Source organism: Schistocerca piceifrons, chromosome 1 (assembly GCF_021461385.2).
Source record: "Schistocerca piceifrons isolate TAMUIC-IGC-003096 chromosome 1, iqSchPice1.1, whole genome shotgun sequence".
Lineage (NCBI taxonomy): Eukaryota > Metazoa > Arthropoda > Insecta > Orthoptera > Acrididae > Schistocerca > Schistocerca piceifrons.
Window position 1 is genome coordinate 158,205,260 of NC_060138.1, and position 16,877 is coordinate 158,222,136.

The following is a 16,877-nucleotide window of genomic DNA, read 5'->3' on the forward strand; positions in this document are numbered from 1 at the left end:
CACATTCCTGGGGTCAGATACATCACATGATCACACTGACAGAACCACAGGCACATAGACACAGGCAACAGAGCATGCACAATGTCGGCACTAGTACAATGTATATCCACCTTTCGCAGCAATGCAGGCTGCTCTTCTCCCATGGAGACGATCGTAGAGATGCTGGATGTAGTCCTGTGGAACGGCTTGCCATGCCATTTCCACCTGGCGCCTCAGTTGGACCAGCGTTCGTGCTGGACGTGCAGACCGCGTGAGATGACGCTTCATCCAGTCCCAAACATGCTCAGTGGGGGACAGATCCGGAGATCTTGCTGGCCAGGGTAGTTGACTTACGCCTTCTAGAGCACGTTGGGTGGCACGGGATACATGCGGACGTGCATTGTCCTGTTGGAACAGCAAGTTCCCTTGCCGGTCTAGGAATGGTAGAACGATGGGTTCGATGACGGTTTGGATGTACCGTGAACTATTCAGTGTCCCTTCGACGATCACCAGTGGTGTACGGCCAGTGTAGGAGATCGCTCCCCACACTATGATGCCGGGTGTTGGCCCTGTGTGCCTCGGTCGTATGCAGTCCTGATTGTGGCGCTCACCTGCACGGCGCCAAACACGGATACGGCCATCATTGGCACCAAGGCAGAAGCGACTCTCATCGCTGAAGACGACACGTCTCCATTCGTCCCTCCATTCACGCCTGTCGTGACACCACTGGAGGCGGGCTGCACGATGTTGGGGCGTGAGCAGAAGACGGCCTAACGGTGTGCGGGACCGTAGCCCAGCTTCATGGAGACGGTTGCGAATGGTCCTCGCCGATACCCCAGGAGCAACAGTGTCCCTAATTTGCTGGGAAGTGGCGGTGCGGTCCCCTACGGCACTGCGTAGGATCCTACGGTCTTGGCATGCATCCGTGCGTCGCTGCGGTCCGGTCCCAGGTCGACGGGCACGTGCACCTTCCGCCGACCACTGGCGACAACATCGATGTACTGTGGAGACCTCACGCCCCACGTGTTGAGCAATTCGGCGGTACGTCCACCCGGCCTCCCGCATGCCCACTATACGCCCTCGCTCAAAGTCCGTTAACTGCACATACGGTTCACGTCCACGCTGTCGCGGCATGCTACCAGTGTTAAAGACTGCGATGGAGCTCCGTATGCCACGGCAAACTGGCTGACACTGACGGCGGCGGTGCACAAATGCTGCGCAGCTAGCGCCATTCGACGGCCAACACCACGGTTCCTGGTGTGTCCGCTGTGCCGTGCGTGTGATCATTGCTTGTACAGCCCTCTCGCAGTGTCCGGAGCAAGTATGGTAGGTCTGACACACCGGTGTCAATGTGTTCTTTTTTCCATTTCCAGGAGTGTATTTCTTCTGTTGCCCATGGTTTCATTGCAATTGCGTTCTTTGTACCGACGATTTTCTTTCGAGTTTCTGTGATCATCCTGTTTAGAGATGTCCGTTCCTCTTCGACCAAACTGCCTACTGAGCTATTTCTTATCATGGTGTCTATTGCCTCAGAGAAATTCAAAAACAAGTACCTCTTCATTCCTCAGTACTTGCGAATACCACATTGATTCTTCCTGACTTGTCTCTTAAACTTCAGCCTACTCTTCATTAATATTAGATTAAGGTCTGAGCCTATATCTATTCCTTGGAACGCCTTCCAATCCAGTATCTAATTTCGAAATCTCCGCCTGACCATGATGTAAGCTAACTTTTCCAAGTATACCTGCTTTTCTTGTGATTTCTGAACAGAGTATTCGCTATAACTAGCTGAACTGTATTGCATAGCTCAATTAGTCTTGCTCCTCTCTTATTCCTACTACGAAGCCAATTTTCTTCTGTAACTTTTTCTTCTGTTCCTTCCCCTACAACCGCATTCGAATCCCTCATGATTATTAGATTTTCATCTCCCTTTACGTACTGATTTACCCGTTCAGTAACATCATGTACTTTATCTTCTTCATCTTCGGCTTGCGACATCGGTATGTATACCTGAGCTATCGTTCTCGGTGTTGGTTTGCTGTCGATTCTAGTGAGAAGAAGCCTTTCTCTGAATTGTTCGCAGTAACTCACTCTCTGTCGTAACTTCCTATTCGTATCGAATCCTACTCCAGTTATGCAATTTTCTGCTGCTGCTCTTATTTCCCTGTACTCACTAGATCAGAATTTAACTGACCGCCGCTGTGTCTCTATTGAGCCTTAGCATTCCCCTTTTCAGATTTTCTATCTTCCCTACCACGTTCAGACTTCTGACAGCGTACGTCCCGTATCGTAGATTGTTATCCTTACGCTGGTTATTCAATCGTTTTCCACGTTCACCTCCTCCTTCTCAGTCCCCTCCATGAGATCCGAGTGGGGGACTTGTCCGGAATCTATCGCCCATGGAGGGATTTTTATGACACTTTTTCAATTGCCGGCCACATATCCTGTGGATACACATGATACGTCCCCGTTGGGATATCTGTTTGAAAAGGGCGATGTCCTAGAACAGCCATCGTGTTCTTAGGGGCTGGGATAAAAAGTGCTAAAACAAATAATAAGAAAAGATTGACCTACCTGTCCTGGCGGGCGGCGACGGCAGCGGCTTAGCTGGTTCTACGCTGACCACGACGTCTTGGCCGGCGCCCGCGGGCTGCAGCACAGTGTACTGCTTGGCGTCATGGCAGGCGGCGGCCGTGCCGTTAACAGCCCCGGTGGCAGCGCCACCCTTGAGCACGGTGTAATGGTGCGCTGCTTTGCTGGGCAGGCCACCGCCGGACCCGGGCGCTTGCGAAACCGCCTTCAGGAGATCAGCGGCCCCCGGCTTGCCCGGCTTGGACTCGGGGCCCGCGCTCGCACCGGGGTAGCCCACGAATGTGGCAGCTGCGGGGAACGGGCCCAGAGGGTCCAACGGTGGAGGCACCTGCCCAACATATTTGCCAATGTGCTGCAGCTAATGACAGGATAATTGGACTATGTTAAGACATCGGGAATGATTTCCTTAGTACTAGAACGAGATAAAGGGACCAAAAACTGTATAAGAAGGCAAGGATTGAAATATATCCGACAAATAATTGAGTATTTTGGGTGTAAGTGGTACTCTGAGATGATACGCTTCGCACGGAAAAAAAGGCCTTGGCCGGCGCGTCGAATAAGTCGTAAAACTGTTGATCAAAAAGAAAGAAAAAAAAGGGGATGTAGGCGTACTCTCCACCCCTTATTGCGGATGCTCTCGGCTGTTAATCACAAGATTAGGTTTCCACGATGATCTAACACATATAGAGGTAACACATGATACAAACCTATATGTATATACGTTATTCAAAACAGATCTGATAACTCATTGTATTTGATCTTTCCAGTTGTTCCTGGGAATGTACAGGGTGATCAAAAAGTCAGTATAAATTTGAAAAGTGAATAAATCACGGAATAATGTAGATAGAGAGCTACAAGTTGACACACATGCTTGGAATGACATGGGATTTTATTAGAACCAAAAAAATACAAAAGTTCAAAAAATGTCCTACAGATGGAGGTTCATCTGATCAGAATAGCAATAATTAGCATAACAAAGTAAGACAAAGCAAAGATGATGTTCTTTACAGGAAATGCTCAATATGTCTACCATCATTCCTCAAAAATAGCTGTAGTCGAGGAATAATGTTGTGAACAGCACTGTAAAGCATATCCGGAGTTATGGTGAGGCATTGGCGTCGGATGTTCTTTGAGCATCCCCAGAGATGTCGGTCGATCACGATACACTTGCGACTTCAGGTAACCCCAAAGCCAATAATCGCACGGACTGAGGTCTGGGGACCTGGGAGGCCAAGCGTGACGAATGTGTCGGCTCAGCACACGATCATCACCAAACGACGCGTGCAAGAGATCTTTCACGCGTCTAGCAATATGGGACGGAGCACCTGGTTCTAATAGAACCCCATGTCATTCCAAGCATGTTTGTCAATTTTTACCTCTCTATCTACATTATTCCGTGGTTTATTAGGTTTTAAAATTTATACTGACTTTTTGATCACCCGGTATTCACTCTTGAAGTTTATAAATCAAGTGACACGTTAGCCGTGTCCTTTTCGCTATGCGTCACGTCGTATGAGAACATTTTATATTGGTGATTTTTTTCTGTTAAAGTAATACGTTTTCTTTTTTGCGTGTAATGAAAATTCTAATAAATCGATATACTTACGAAAGTTTCATGATTTTTGAATTTTTAAAAATATTATTGAATATTGGTTTTCATTATCATACTTTTAGGTGCTTGTGTTTTGAAGCGTTCCATTAAAAGTCATTGGAAAGGTCCCATAAATAGTGCTTTCAGGAAACAATGAGAGGGCGTTAAGAGAATTGTCAGAAGAAGAAGTGAACGAGGGGTAGATCTTGTAAACCACACGTGCTGATTGTACAGCAATCCAAAACTTACTTGGAGATGGACAGTTGCTCTTTTCTATAATTTAAATAGTGTATGGAGGAATTCAAACACATTTTTAAAAGTTCAGCTATAATTATACTGATATAGAAGACGAGCATTTCTGAAACGTCTTGACGTTAAAAATAGACGCGACCAGCCTCTATCACAAAAAAATTTATTTTGCTGGTAACCGGTTTTGGTCAGTTTTTGACCACCATGGTATAGCTGTCTGAGGATGGTCAGAAACTGATCAAAACCGGTTACCACTATAATAAATGTTTTTGCGGTCGAGACTGTTTTTTTTCTCTGACAGAAGACGAGTGCTACTTCACTTTCCGAGGATAGTAGCGTCTCCTAACCAGGTAGAGAGCAGGCCCAGAAACCGGAAAACTTGGATTCTGTTATGTGCGTTTCACCCATAAAAAAAAATCAACAAAAACTATGTGTGTGTGTGTGTGTGTGTGTGTGCAGTGCAATAAAGGCGTGCACTAGATACATTGTGTCAGGGGCACGAAATATATTCCAGGTGCAAGTGAGCAGCACTTGAGAACTTATTTATCTCAAATTATTTAAAAAAATATGTTTTCCTTCATAAAAGTACCGTTAAAAATTATTAAGGGTTTATAATTTACATGATCACAAATTCCTCAATGAAAAACAAAAAAAAAAAAAAAACAAATATTGAACGTACTAACTACGTTGTAGAATTCTCATTTAGTAATATCAGTCAAAGTAAAACAGACAATGTACCTGAACTGACGGTTGCAGATGTAACTCTTCGGAAGAAAGGGAGGAGGGTAGCAGGTTTTGAAGTCTGTCAGACGACGAGATCAGTGATGGAGAATAAGCTCGAGCGGACAATAATAAAGTAGAAAATCGACCGTCTCCTTTACAAAAGGATCGACACAACATCCTCGTCGAACTATGTTTGAAAACCACGTAAAATCTCAATAGCGATAACTGGAGAAATTTTCAATCCGACTCGTACCGAAAGCGAGTCTAGTTCCTTAACCACTTGCGAATATCGTTTCTTATGTAAACTGATGCATTGGTTGCGCGTTTCAATGTTTTGCTGTTGATATTATTTTCTAATGTGTTCATTAACATATTATTTCTTGTCGGAATACACCTTCTTCTTTTCTTTAGTGCATGTAGGTTCTCGACCTTTCCGGGCTGCCGTCATTCCCATTTCTTATGGTCTCGTCGTTTTTCATCCTGTGATCTAATTTCAGTTATCTTCTCTTTCTTATCCTATATAGATGCTTCTACCATTCTCTGCTACAGTCTATTTTTTCAATAAAAATGACGGCAACCAACAGCTCTTTCGTAGTATGAACGATTTATTTTTACGTACCTAGTTTCGCTTGTAATGCAATCTTCAGACAGATAAGTACAATGCAGAATAGTACTTTTGTCATGAAGAGAAAGTCTCTTACTTAAAATAGTGTAAAACACGTGCTTTACTTTATCAGAGAAAATGAATTCAGCTTCGTATGTACTACAGTTCTTATTTCAGGAAGCAAACGCGTATATGTACATTGATGAATTATTAAACACAGTAGACATGGAACACGTTTTCTCTTCGTGACGTTATACTCATAGCTAAATGCGATATTCCAAATACCATTTCAAGAGCTTCTAGAACTAGAGTTGAGGCCTTTTCTAACGTAATGTGTAGGAGCCTTGGAATTAATACTAGAATTCTGCAGTGTCGTCCTGAAATAGCTTCCAGTTGTCTTATTCCGACGAGGCGGCAATGATCGAGGATGTAACGCCGAGGTTAACACGCTGGACTCTCACTCTGAAGCATCGGGCTTAAAATCCCCGTACTGCAATTCATGCTTCTGTGATTATCCTATGTCATTGACTTCAATCTGGAATAGTTCCTTTGGGAAGGACACAGCAGATTTCCTTTTCAATGCCTGTGCGCTGTCTCTCATGATCTCATCGTCGACAGAACATTAAACCATTATCTTCACGTTTTCTTTCCTGTTGTTATGATGAGTAAAATTCGACAAAATTATTTTTATTAAATAATTAAATAAACAAAAAATAAATATAATAAAATAAATAATCAAGATATCCTGATTTGCACAGAAAAATTTTCAGTGTAAATGAAACACTTTGCTAATAAGTTATATCTTGAAACTCTGTGTGCTAGAAATGACTCAGAGGAGCTTTAAAAGGGTGACGGGAGACGTTAGGTTTGATATCTCTTCGGAGATATTTATGTCAATATACTTGTTAATTTATTCGAACAGTTCCTTGATTGACCACAGGGTGCTGAGTGTACTTCGTTCTAGATATGTTCACTGTAGAAAATCTCGATGTGGTCACAGGGAATAGATCGCGGGACGCTATATGTTAGACCCTACATCTACACCTACATCTACACACATACTCCCCAATCCACCATACGGTGCGTGGCGGAGGGTACCTCGTACCACAACTAGCATCTTCCCTCCCTGTTCCACTCCCAAACAGAACGAGGGAAAAATGACTGCCTATATGCCTCTGATCCTGTATCCGGGGAATGAAACGCGTTTTTGTGTTGGGTTAATATTTTGTTTACTGCATACTATATATGAAAACACAAAATCAGAGACAGGATGAAAGTCACTGAAAGATTACTTATTGCTCCACTTGAAGTGCGTTAAAGAAAATTTCTGAGCGCTGTAACATGTACGTCCGACTGACGACTGGCGACCAACAGTGTTGCGCGCTCTGTGTACATAAAACTTTCCTATTACGATGTATCTCTCCGAGGTATTCGACGAGAAATGATTATGTGAAACAAAAAGACAAAGAATCTCACGATGAAAGCCATTCATGCATTAAAATAACAAAAATTAACTGCAGATTCAAATAAAGTTTTAGATTAATTACCGAAAAATAAGCTTACGACCGTCGTGGATAAATTATCCAAGAATTATGCCGAATGTTTGACTGTTGCGAAGAAGTGTCTCCACTTTGAAACAAAAGTTGGGCAGTGAAGGCATTGTGTCAACGTTTGAACAGTACTAAATATGTGTTAGTGATGACAAAGTATAGTTCAGTTATAGGCTACATGGCATCTTAGGAGGAAAGGTCCATATTGAGGTATATCATAGGAATGACCATTCGAAACACAGAAGTATAGTAATCATGGACTTTAAAATTCATTCCTTCGGTACTGTGCAACAAGTCTCTTCTACTGCAAGCTCTTTGCTTCCCATATTTTGAGAAATCGTAGAATGAACCAAAACATGAAAAAAATGCCTGATAAACATGGGCTGTAAAGTGCGTACCTTAAGAGCTATGAGCACTTGTTCATTTTCACTACTGTGTATCACGTCTCTTCTACTGAACAAGCGCTCATAGCTGTTACTGTGTGCGTCTTAGAGTCCACGTTTACTAGACTTTTTTGCTTCGGATGATTGATCCTGTCATACACCTGAATATTGACCATTTCTCCTCAGGCACCCAACATAGTTGATTTAAAAAATTACATTCAATAAACGGTACTTACTAACGTAGCCCGCTGCTGTGTAACGTCCCATTGAACTGAATGCCAGATAAGTGGTTTTTAGACACTGGTAGTCTCTTGGTTTGATTTTTAATGAAGAACATCATCGGAAATCCGGTTACTGTAATAGAACAAATACCTTTGTTGTGGTAGGAGTGCGAAATGCTGAAGTTGCCGCCGAGTTGCTGGGGCTGAAAGCGGACGTAACGGAGGCCGGGGACGCCGTCGGCTGATGCTGCCCATCCACCGCTTTGGGAACCGCCCGTTCCTTAACGTCACTTTGCGCCGTTACGGTGCCGCTGGCCCCACCGGTTGCTGACGGGTCTGACATGTCGATTTCCAGCTCGTTTGACGAATCATCGACTAGTTCGTTGAAGTCTGGCTCGTAGCGTGGCTGCGAGAACTTTGGTCCTGTCGTGTCGCTACCGGCCGTCGCTGTGCCCACCTTGGACTGGGCGCTCGCGCACTCGTTCTCGATCTTCAGCAGGTTCTCCAAATCTCCACCCCCGCTGGAGCCAGCGCCGTTGGCTTTCACTGAAGGAGTCAGGTGTGCAGGATCTTTGACGATCTCGCCCGTGGACGGCAGCAGCACTGGCTTTACGTCCTAAGGCAAAGCAAATTTCATGTAACTACGCACATCTCATGTTACGATACTGAGATTTATTATAAATTGGGATGTAATAATGGCAAGAAACAGAACATAACATACCACAAGGTATACATAACAGCAAGCCCACAGTTTTTACGTGACAATTACATTAACCACATTAGTATTTTGAAACTTCTGCAGTCGTCAACATAAGTATTCATCAATATGTCAGCAATAAACACATTGTTGGGCAAAACTTAAGGATGAAAGCTACTTTCGCAAGATGTGCACTGTCAAGATCGATGAAACTTGGAGCACACATAGAAATAATTGCTACGGTGTTGTACAGAAGGCATCTGAACGAAACAGGTAGTGAGACCAATTGAAATGAAATTTTTATTCAAAGATGATGGTCGAAGTAGAGAGGATATAAAATGTAGACTGGTAATGGCAAGGAAAGCATTTCTGAAGATGAGAAATTTGTTAACATCGAGTACAGATTTAAGTGTCAGAAAGTCGTTTCTGAAAGTATTTGTACGGATTGTAGCCATGTATGGAAGTGAAACATGGACGATAAATAGTTTAGACAAGAAGAGAATAGAAGCTTTCGAAATGTGGTGCTACACAAGAATGCTGAAGATTAGATGAGTAGATCACATAACTAATGAGGAGGTATTGAATAGAATGGGAGAGATGAGAAATTTGTGGCACAACTTGACTACTGGTGGAAGGTCGTTAGTGCATACGGACGTGCTGCAGTAGATGTCTCCAGGGTACCACCATAAATCGCGGTGATTTCAGTGTAATTATTGTCTTTGATAAGAGAGTCATTTCTGTTTGCTTTATCGCGTGTTTCTTTCAGTTACCTCCTATAGAGAGTGTTGCCTTAATTGCACCACTTTTGAGATGTTACATATTATTGCTTAAATAGAAGTTTCAAAATTATTTAAACAATGCTGTCCTCACCTGCAGGATGTTGTTCTTGGTATCTGATTTAAGGAATGGAAATTCTGAGAAAAATAAACACACTACAGTTAATGAAATCTTCTCGGGCTTCCATCCAGGTAGCTGCGTCGAAAATCCGCGACGTTTCGATGAGTGTGTCATCATCTTCTTCGCTAGAAGATGATGAGAATGACACTGTCGCGGATTTTCGACGCAGTTACCCGGATGGAAGCCCGAGAAGATTTCATCAGCAGTATATACCGGGAAAGCCTATATTCACACAGTACAGTTAATTTTCTAAACGTTGCAAATAGTACAAATTAGGAATCCGGTTTTCTAATAAGAACCAATGGATGCGAAAATTGTACCTCCCTCCTAAACTATGTCCCTGAGCTTAAATATACGTACTAGTGAGGATATAAGGAGCTGTTACGTATTTTAGTTATTACATCACTATTTCCGGGTTTTTAGGATAACTTTTCCCTCCTTCGCCCATCCCTGCACACTTAGCATGAGTCTACATTTTGCATTTCATGCATGTGATCATTTCTTCAATTCGATCTTGCTCGCAAAATTCGGTGTACCATTCCTGTTTTACGAAAGAGTTTCTGTGGTAGCTTCCCCGTTGAGTTTCCCAAGTTCTAGATTTCATCTCCTCTGCTTGGTTAGCTTTTCCTTTGCGTGGGCTACTCGTGAGCTGACAGGCTCTTGGCCAGGCCTTGAAGTTTTGTTTGGAGCTTTCATTATTCCCCTCGGATTCGAAGATATTTCGTGCATGGACGCCCTCTTCCACATTTTACCTGCCAAGACTTCTTCCCCATCCAATTTACGGGGCAATCCATTCCGTTCAGCAATGTCAAACGCAAGTTTTTCTTACGTTACACATGCTTAAACCGAACATCATCTCTTCAGGTGTAAGAATATGCTGCTCCAATTCGTTTTCAACTTCGTTGAAAAACACTTTACTGCAGCCAAAATTTTTTATTTCCTCGTTTGCGTTCTTTCTTTTTTCTTTTTTTTTCCAGCGCGCCTCTTAATTGTTGGGTTAGGCACACATTACATACAGGCTCATTAATTTAATCTATGGTTCTCAGACAAACTGTTACCAGATTTCAACTTACAAGGGAACCTCCCCATCGCACCCCCCCTCAGATTTAGTTATAAGTTGGCACACTGGATAGGCCTTGAAAAACTGAACACAGATCAATGGAGATAACAGGAAGAAATTGTGTGGAACTATGGAAAAAATAAGCAAAATATACAAACTGAATAGTCCATGTGCAACATATACAACATCAAGGACAGTGTGAACCCAGGAGCGCCGTGGTCCCGTGGTTAGCGTGAGGAACTGCTAAGCGAGAGGTCCTTGGTTCGAATCTTCCCTCGAGTAAAATATTTACTTTCTTTATTTTCGCTAAGTTATGATCTGTCCTTTCGTTCATTGACGTCTCTGTTCACTGTAATAACTTTAGCGTCTGTGTTTTGCGACCGCACTGCAAAACCGTGCGATTAGTAGACGAAAGGACGTGCTCTCCAATGGGAACCGAAAACATTTGATCGCAAGGTCATAGGTCAACCGATTCCTCCACAGGAAAACACGTCTGATATATTCTATACGACACTGGTGACGGCATGTGCGTCACATGACAGGAATATGTTGTCGACCCACCTAACTTGTACACTTGGCGAATGGGTAAAAAGATTCTTCTACCTTGCCCGATTTAGGTTTTCTTGTGGATGTGATAATCACTCCCAAAAAATTGATGAAAACATAAGAGTTTGTCACATGAACTGCAACAAATGAATGCAACAGTTTCACAGTCGCACAGTTTTCCTTGTGCTCTGTCAAAACGTATGTTTTTAACGTTTTCAAATTGTCTGAAAATAAAAAATTAAACTTCTCACTCGAGGGAAGACTTGAATCAATGACCCGTCCTTCTGCAGCTGCTCACGGTAACCATGGGACCACGGCGCTCCTGAGCTCACAGTATCCGTGATGTTTGTTGCATATCTTGCGCATGGACTACTCAGTTTGTATATTTTGCTAATTTTTTTCATAGTTCCACACAACTTCTTCCTGTTTTCTGCATTGATCTGTGTTCAGTTTTTCAAGGCCTATCCACTGTGCCAACTTATAACTAAATCTGAGGGGGGTGCGATGGGGAGGTTCGCTTGTTAGAATGCCTGATGAAGTTGGAAAACATCGCAAATGTATCAGCTGTTGCGTTACGATTCAATTATTTACGAGTAAGCAAGTAACTCTAACTGTCTTTGGTACGACTTCGAAGTACACAATGAGTTGATAAATGAGAAACGAATATTGACTTCCTGGTGCCCCTAACAGTAATTATAGGACGTAATATTAGTTTCATTTCCACAAAGTGCTGCCGCTCAGCTGATATAAACTAAATTGATACCGCGGATACTGGGAAGGAATGAAACAGACACTCATTGTCTCAACATCAGCGTGTCGAGGCACATTTTTAAAGTAGGTGGACCTCTTCGGTCGGTCTCTGCGCTCAGTACATTTGTCTGCAGGTGATGAAAAAACCTTGAGCGGGTGTTTTTTTTTAATAGTTACATGTACGTCAGAGTTATCAAGTAATTATAGTAGATGAAGAAGCTTGCACAGGATAGAATAGCATGGAGAGCTGCATCAAACCAGTCTCAGGACTGAAGACCACAACAACAACAACAAAATTGGGACACATTTTTGCTTGTAGAGACTGTAGTCGACAGAAGAACAGTACCTGCTGCTGCGGTGAGTGCTGGGCAGCGATGTGCGGCTTGATGTCCTCAGTATGTTCCGGAGACGCCAGCTGGTGCTGCTCGACCTTCTTCTCCTCGAACAGGTTCTCGAAGGCAGGCGGCGGGTCTGCGGGAGGCCCGTAGAACGAGGCCCGCGGGCCGGGCCACGAGCCGGACAGCGACTTGAGCGCCGCCTCCGTCTCGCGCACCAGCGCCTCGCCCTCCGCCTCGTGCTCGCCGCCGCCCCCGGCCGCCGCACCGCCGGCGCAGCCCCCGGGCGCCGCCTTGCGCTTCTTGGCGCCGCTGCCGCCGGCCGCCGGCCCTGAGCACGCGCCCGCCGCCTCGGCGCCCGCCGGCTCGCGGCGGCGTCGCTTGCCGCCCCCAGCGCCAGCGCCGGCGCCGGCGCCGCCCTCCTGGCCCTCTTCACCACCGCTCATCCTGCCGCCCCCCTCAGCGCGAAGTCTCTCTTACGTCTGCTGTTGCTGTTCTTGCGCTACGATCACTCGATGCTGCTGCACCAGACGTGGAGGCGACCTGAAACTGATAATGAAGCAGTTGCAGTGGATCGATTTTTTAAAAATTCCTAAATAAAATTAATAAGTGTGGAAGTGTTGCTAAACCTTAAATTGGTGCAGCGGGCTCTATTATCAAAACCTGCTGTTTGTGAGATACAGCCATACTACAGAGGGGTTCAAAAAAATGTATCCACTGTTTAAAAGTCCATAACTTGCAAACTAATTGACGGAGTTGTCTCATTTTTGGTGAAAGTGTAGCTTAAAGTCCAACTTAAAGATATCGCTATTGGTGTTCGAAATGGTCACCATTAACACCCACGCACAAACGATGCCGCCGAACTGCAGCACGAACTACTGACTGCAACGTATACGATGGATTCTCGAAGTTTATCCAATGTGTGTGGCTTTTGTCGATAAACGACGTCCTTTAGTGTTCCCCACCGGTAAAAGCCCAGAGGAGTTAGCTCTGGGGAACGTGGAGGATACTCCACAGCACCTCTACGGCCTATCCATCTTCCTGGTAGATTTTCGTCGAGATACGCCCTAACACGATTTTGGTAGTTGGCTGGGGCACCACCTTGTTGAAAGTAAACTCTTCCGTCTCCATACAAGTCTCGGATGGCAGATAAAATGGATTGAAGCTTCTGAAGGTAACTGTGCCGTCAAAGATGCATGGGCGGCCGGTGTGGCCGTGCGGTTCTAGGCGCTACAGTCTGGAGCCGAGCGAACGCTACGGTCGCAGGTTCGAATCCTGCCTCGGGCATGGATGTGTGTGATGTCCTTAGGTTAGTTAGGTTTAGTTAGTTCTAAGTTCTAGGCGACTGATGACCTCAGAAGTTAAGTCGCATAGTGCTCAGAGCCATTTGAAAGAAGCATGGGCCAATCAAGCCCCGGTAAGACAACCCACACCACACATTTACTCCTGGCCAATTCACAGCTTTGTCTACATGGACGTTCAGATTTTCGGCGGTCCAGTAGATGCAATTGTGGCGATTTACTGTACCATTGAGTTTGAACTGTGCCTCATCAGACCACACAATCATCTCTGCAAACTCTTCATCGTTGCGCACCATGTTAGTAAACCACTCGCAGTACTCCATTCGTTAAACGTGTCGGTCTCTCTGTTTGATACTCATTTCGCCATTGCCGTTGAACCTCATTAATGTTTTCGTACTTAAAATACCACTTTAAAACTGACTCCCTTTCATCGAATGTAAACCTTGCGCCAGTCATGTTTACTCGAGTAACTAGGTGCAACTAAGAACAAAACACTGACTATCTGGCGACTGTCATCTCACAAAACAAAACAACGCAATACAACGCTTGTGTGGCGATTGCCGGAACTAAAAACTATTACTCTACCAAAGATGAGACAACTCCGTCAATTAGTTTGCCTGTTATGAAGTTTTAGACAGTGTATACATTATTTTGGACCCCTCTGTATATTGAGCTGATCTGATAAGACTTTTCTTCTACTTTCATTCTTTACACTTACTCAACTAATTTCGTGATAGGACAACAGACTGAGTCATGTACGAACATGTACGAACTGCTAACAGATGTTTTGATTTGCTTCTCTCGTCCTGACTATAAGACAAAAAAGAAAAAAAAGATGCAGCACGAATAAGTTATGCAAATTGGTCACAAGTTAATATTCGTACAGGTATCAACAAAATATGCAGAACTGAAAACTTCAGAGTCTGATGGTTGAATGTGTGGCGCTGCAGCGCAGTTTCACCGCGCAACTGGCAAGGATAGTGAACAGGGGACATGTCGCTACCAGGGCGTAAAGTCTTCGCGAATTTCATTCCGTGCACTCCGTTGGACAGTAACTTTGCTTCGCTAACAGCCGCGTGAACAATATACGCAGATGTCAGCATTTGACAAAGGAAGTGCACTCGGGCTCAAAGAAATCAGAATAATCTGTAAATCGCTCGCGAAGACGTGTCTTGGACGCCTCGAACATCGGCGGGATACCAACTTTTCTGTCGCCCACGATACATCCCGACAGCCAGGAGTGATGGTCTAGAGTGCCATTTCATTTCATAGGACGACCAATTTAGTTGTCATCCATACAGCATAGCCGTACATCAAGAATATTCAGAATATTCTAGACTCCGTTTTGTTACCCTTCATGAAAGCCATCCTGGGCTTACATTTCATCAAGACAATTAACGCTCGCACACGGTTAGAGCTTCAACTGTCTTCGTGTTTGCCATACTCCACCTGGACAATAAGGTCGCCTGATGTCTCCGCAGTTAAGAACATTTGGAGCAGAATGGACAGGGCCGTCAAGCAGCTCAGATTTTCACGGTCTAACGCGCCAATTGGACACAATTTGGCACGATATCACTCAGGATGACATCCAGCAATCTATCAATTAATGCCGATCCAAATAACTGCTTGCATAAGAACCAGAGGTGAAACAACGCTTTATTGACTTGCCCAATTTGTGAAGCTATTTCTCTTGATTAAATCATCCAATTTTTCTGAAATAGTAATTATTTGTTTTCCGATACGTGGACTCACATTTATCGATTTGCGTTCCGTTCGGTTAATTCGTTAATGGTTCGTCGTTTTTTGTCTTAGAGTGTATTATTAAGTGTAGCTTTAGAATGTAGGAATGCGCCGCTACGTACATCTCATATGTAAGCGCGAGGCCATCTGTCGTAACAATAAGACGCTTCCAGTTATAAGAAAAAAAAAAATCAGTAGTGTACGACATCGACCTCTTGTGATGCAGCTTTTAATGAAAATGGTGGTGTAGTTTATCGAAATCTTATACCCATCTCTAACTCAGATGAACGTTATAGTTATTTTAAAAAAGTCATATTTGCTCGCAGTAACAGTATGTTTTGTACTTTAACTTAGTTTAGAACTATCTCAGGTGACTGCACTTCAGCTCGCAGTTAGACAATGTCTCGAATACTACCGCATGCTATAGACAATTCAACATGTTTTATAATGTACTTGTTTTTCTTATATCATCGTTTCTATCTTATGTTTCCGTATTTTCCATAAAATCGTTTCATGCTTTTAATTAAGGTAAGCCTATCAAATGGTTCAAATGGCTCTAAGGACTGAGGTCATCAGTCCCCTGGACTTAGAACTACGTAAACCTATCTAACCTAAGGACATCAAAAACATCAATGCACGAGGCAGGATTCGAACCTGCGACAGTAGCAGCCGCGTGGTTCCGGACTGTAGCGCCTAGAACCGCTCGGCCACCGCGGCCGGCTGTAAGCCTATACTTGTGATCGTCGGCGTTTCTTGTCCTACTAGTCTGCAGTACACTTTTTAAGCTGCTTCTTTCGTTTCCATTGACAATGTCTCGTAAAAATCTGCGGACAGGTCCGGTAATTTGATTTTAATGTGCTCTTCTTTCTGTTTCTATTTCTGTAAGACGCTTCGACAAAACGATGGACCGAACTTTCCCGTCGACAGTCACATACGCTTTAATTCTATAAAACATTACCGTTAGGAGTTGAGACAGTAATTGTACAAATTTTGCTCGGTTCCACACAAAACATACGGCAGCACATCTGTAGATAACGAGAGACTGTGACGATGACGATGTGCAGTTGTGGAGCCAGTGGGTCGTGAGCGAAAGCAGCGACACGTGTCGTGCGGCCCAGGGGACGGTCCCCGGTTCGCCTCCGGCCACTGCAGGAGCCGGCGGGTGTTCTAATAAGTATCGACCTGCCGGCAGGACTCTGGAGGGAGAGAGGGAGAGGCCTGGGAGCGGGAGAGGCGGAGAGGAGGGCCGAGACGGCGCTCACCGCACGCCGCGCCCCGCGCCCCACGCCGGCCCTATGAAATTTAATCACGGGAATTAATCTGGACGTCTGTAGCCACCAGCTAATAACGCCAGGGAGGCCGTGCTGTACCGCGCGGCACGGTGCAGCGGCGGGAGATGTAAAGGAGACCGCAGCGCACCAGCCCTCGTGGACGGCGCGCCTAGCCTCGCCCGCTGATTCAATAACAAGTGTGTAATTTGGTCCCTGCCGTTGCCGGGGCCGGCTAAGAATTACAACGGGCAGCTGCAGCGCTACGTTCCTGTCTCTTCTCCTTAACTAACTCTTCGGCCGACAAGGCTGCAGCTGCTAGAACCCTGATTCGTAAGTTGCTCCGTAAAATTCAGTCTTTCTAGTTTCAGAAAGGGAACGCACCGTCCTA

At 44.6% G+C, this 16,877-nt stretch overlaps 1 protein-coding gene across 1 annotated transcript in view; it reads right to left on the reverse strand.

The window, feature by feature from the left end:
• Positions 1-12,404, reverse strand: part of LOC124793773 (trithorax group protein osa-like) — a gene marked incomplete at its 5' end in the record, with an annotated part of 285,916 nt that extends 273,512 nt beyond the window's left edge. Inside the window, 3 exons of the mRNA XM_047258050.1 lie at positions 2,554-2,899; positions 8,044-8,508; positions 12,189-12,404. Coding sequence (XP_047114006.1) covers positions 2,554-2,899; positions 8,044-8,508; positions 12,189-12,404 — 1,027 coding nt within the window. The remainder of the gene's footprint in view (positions 1-2,553; positions 2,900-8,043; positions 8,509-12,188) is intronic.
• Between the last annotated feature and the right edge of the window lie 4,473 nt (positions 12,405-16,877).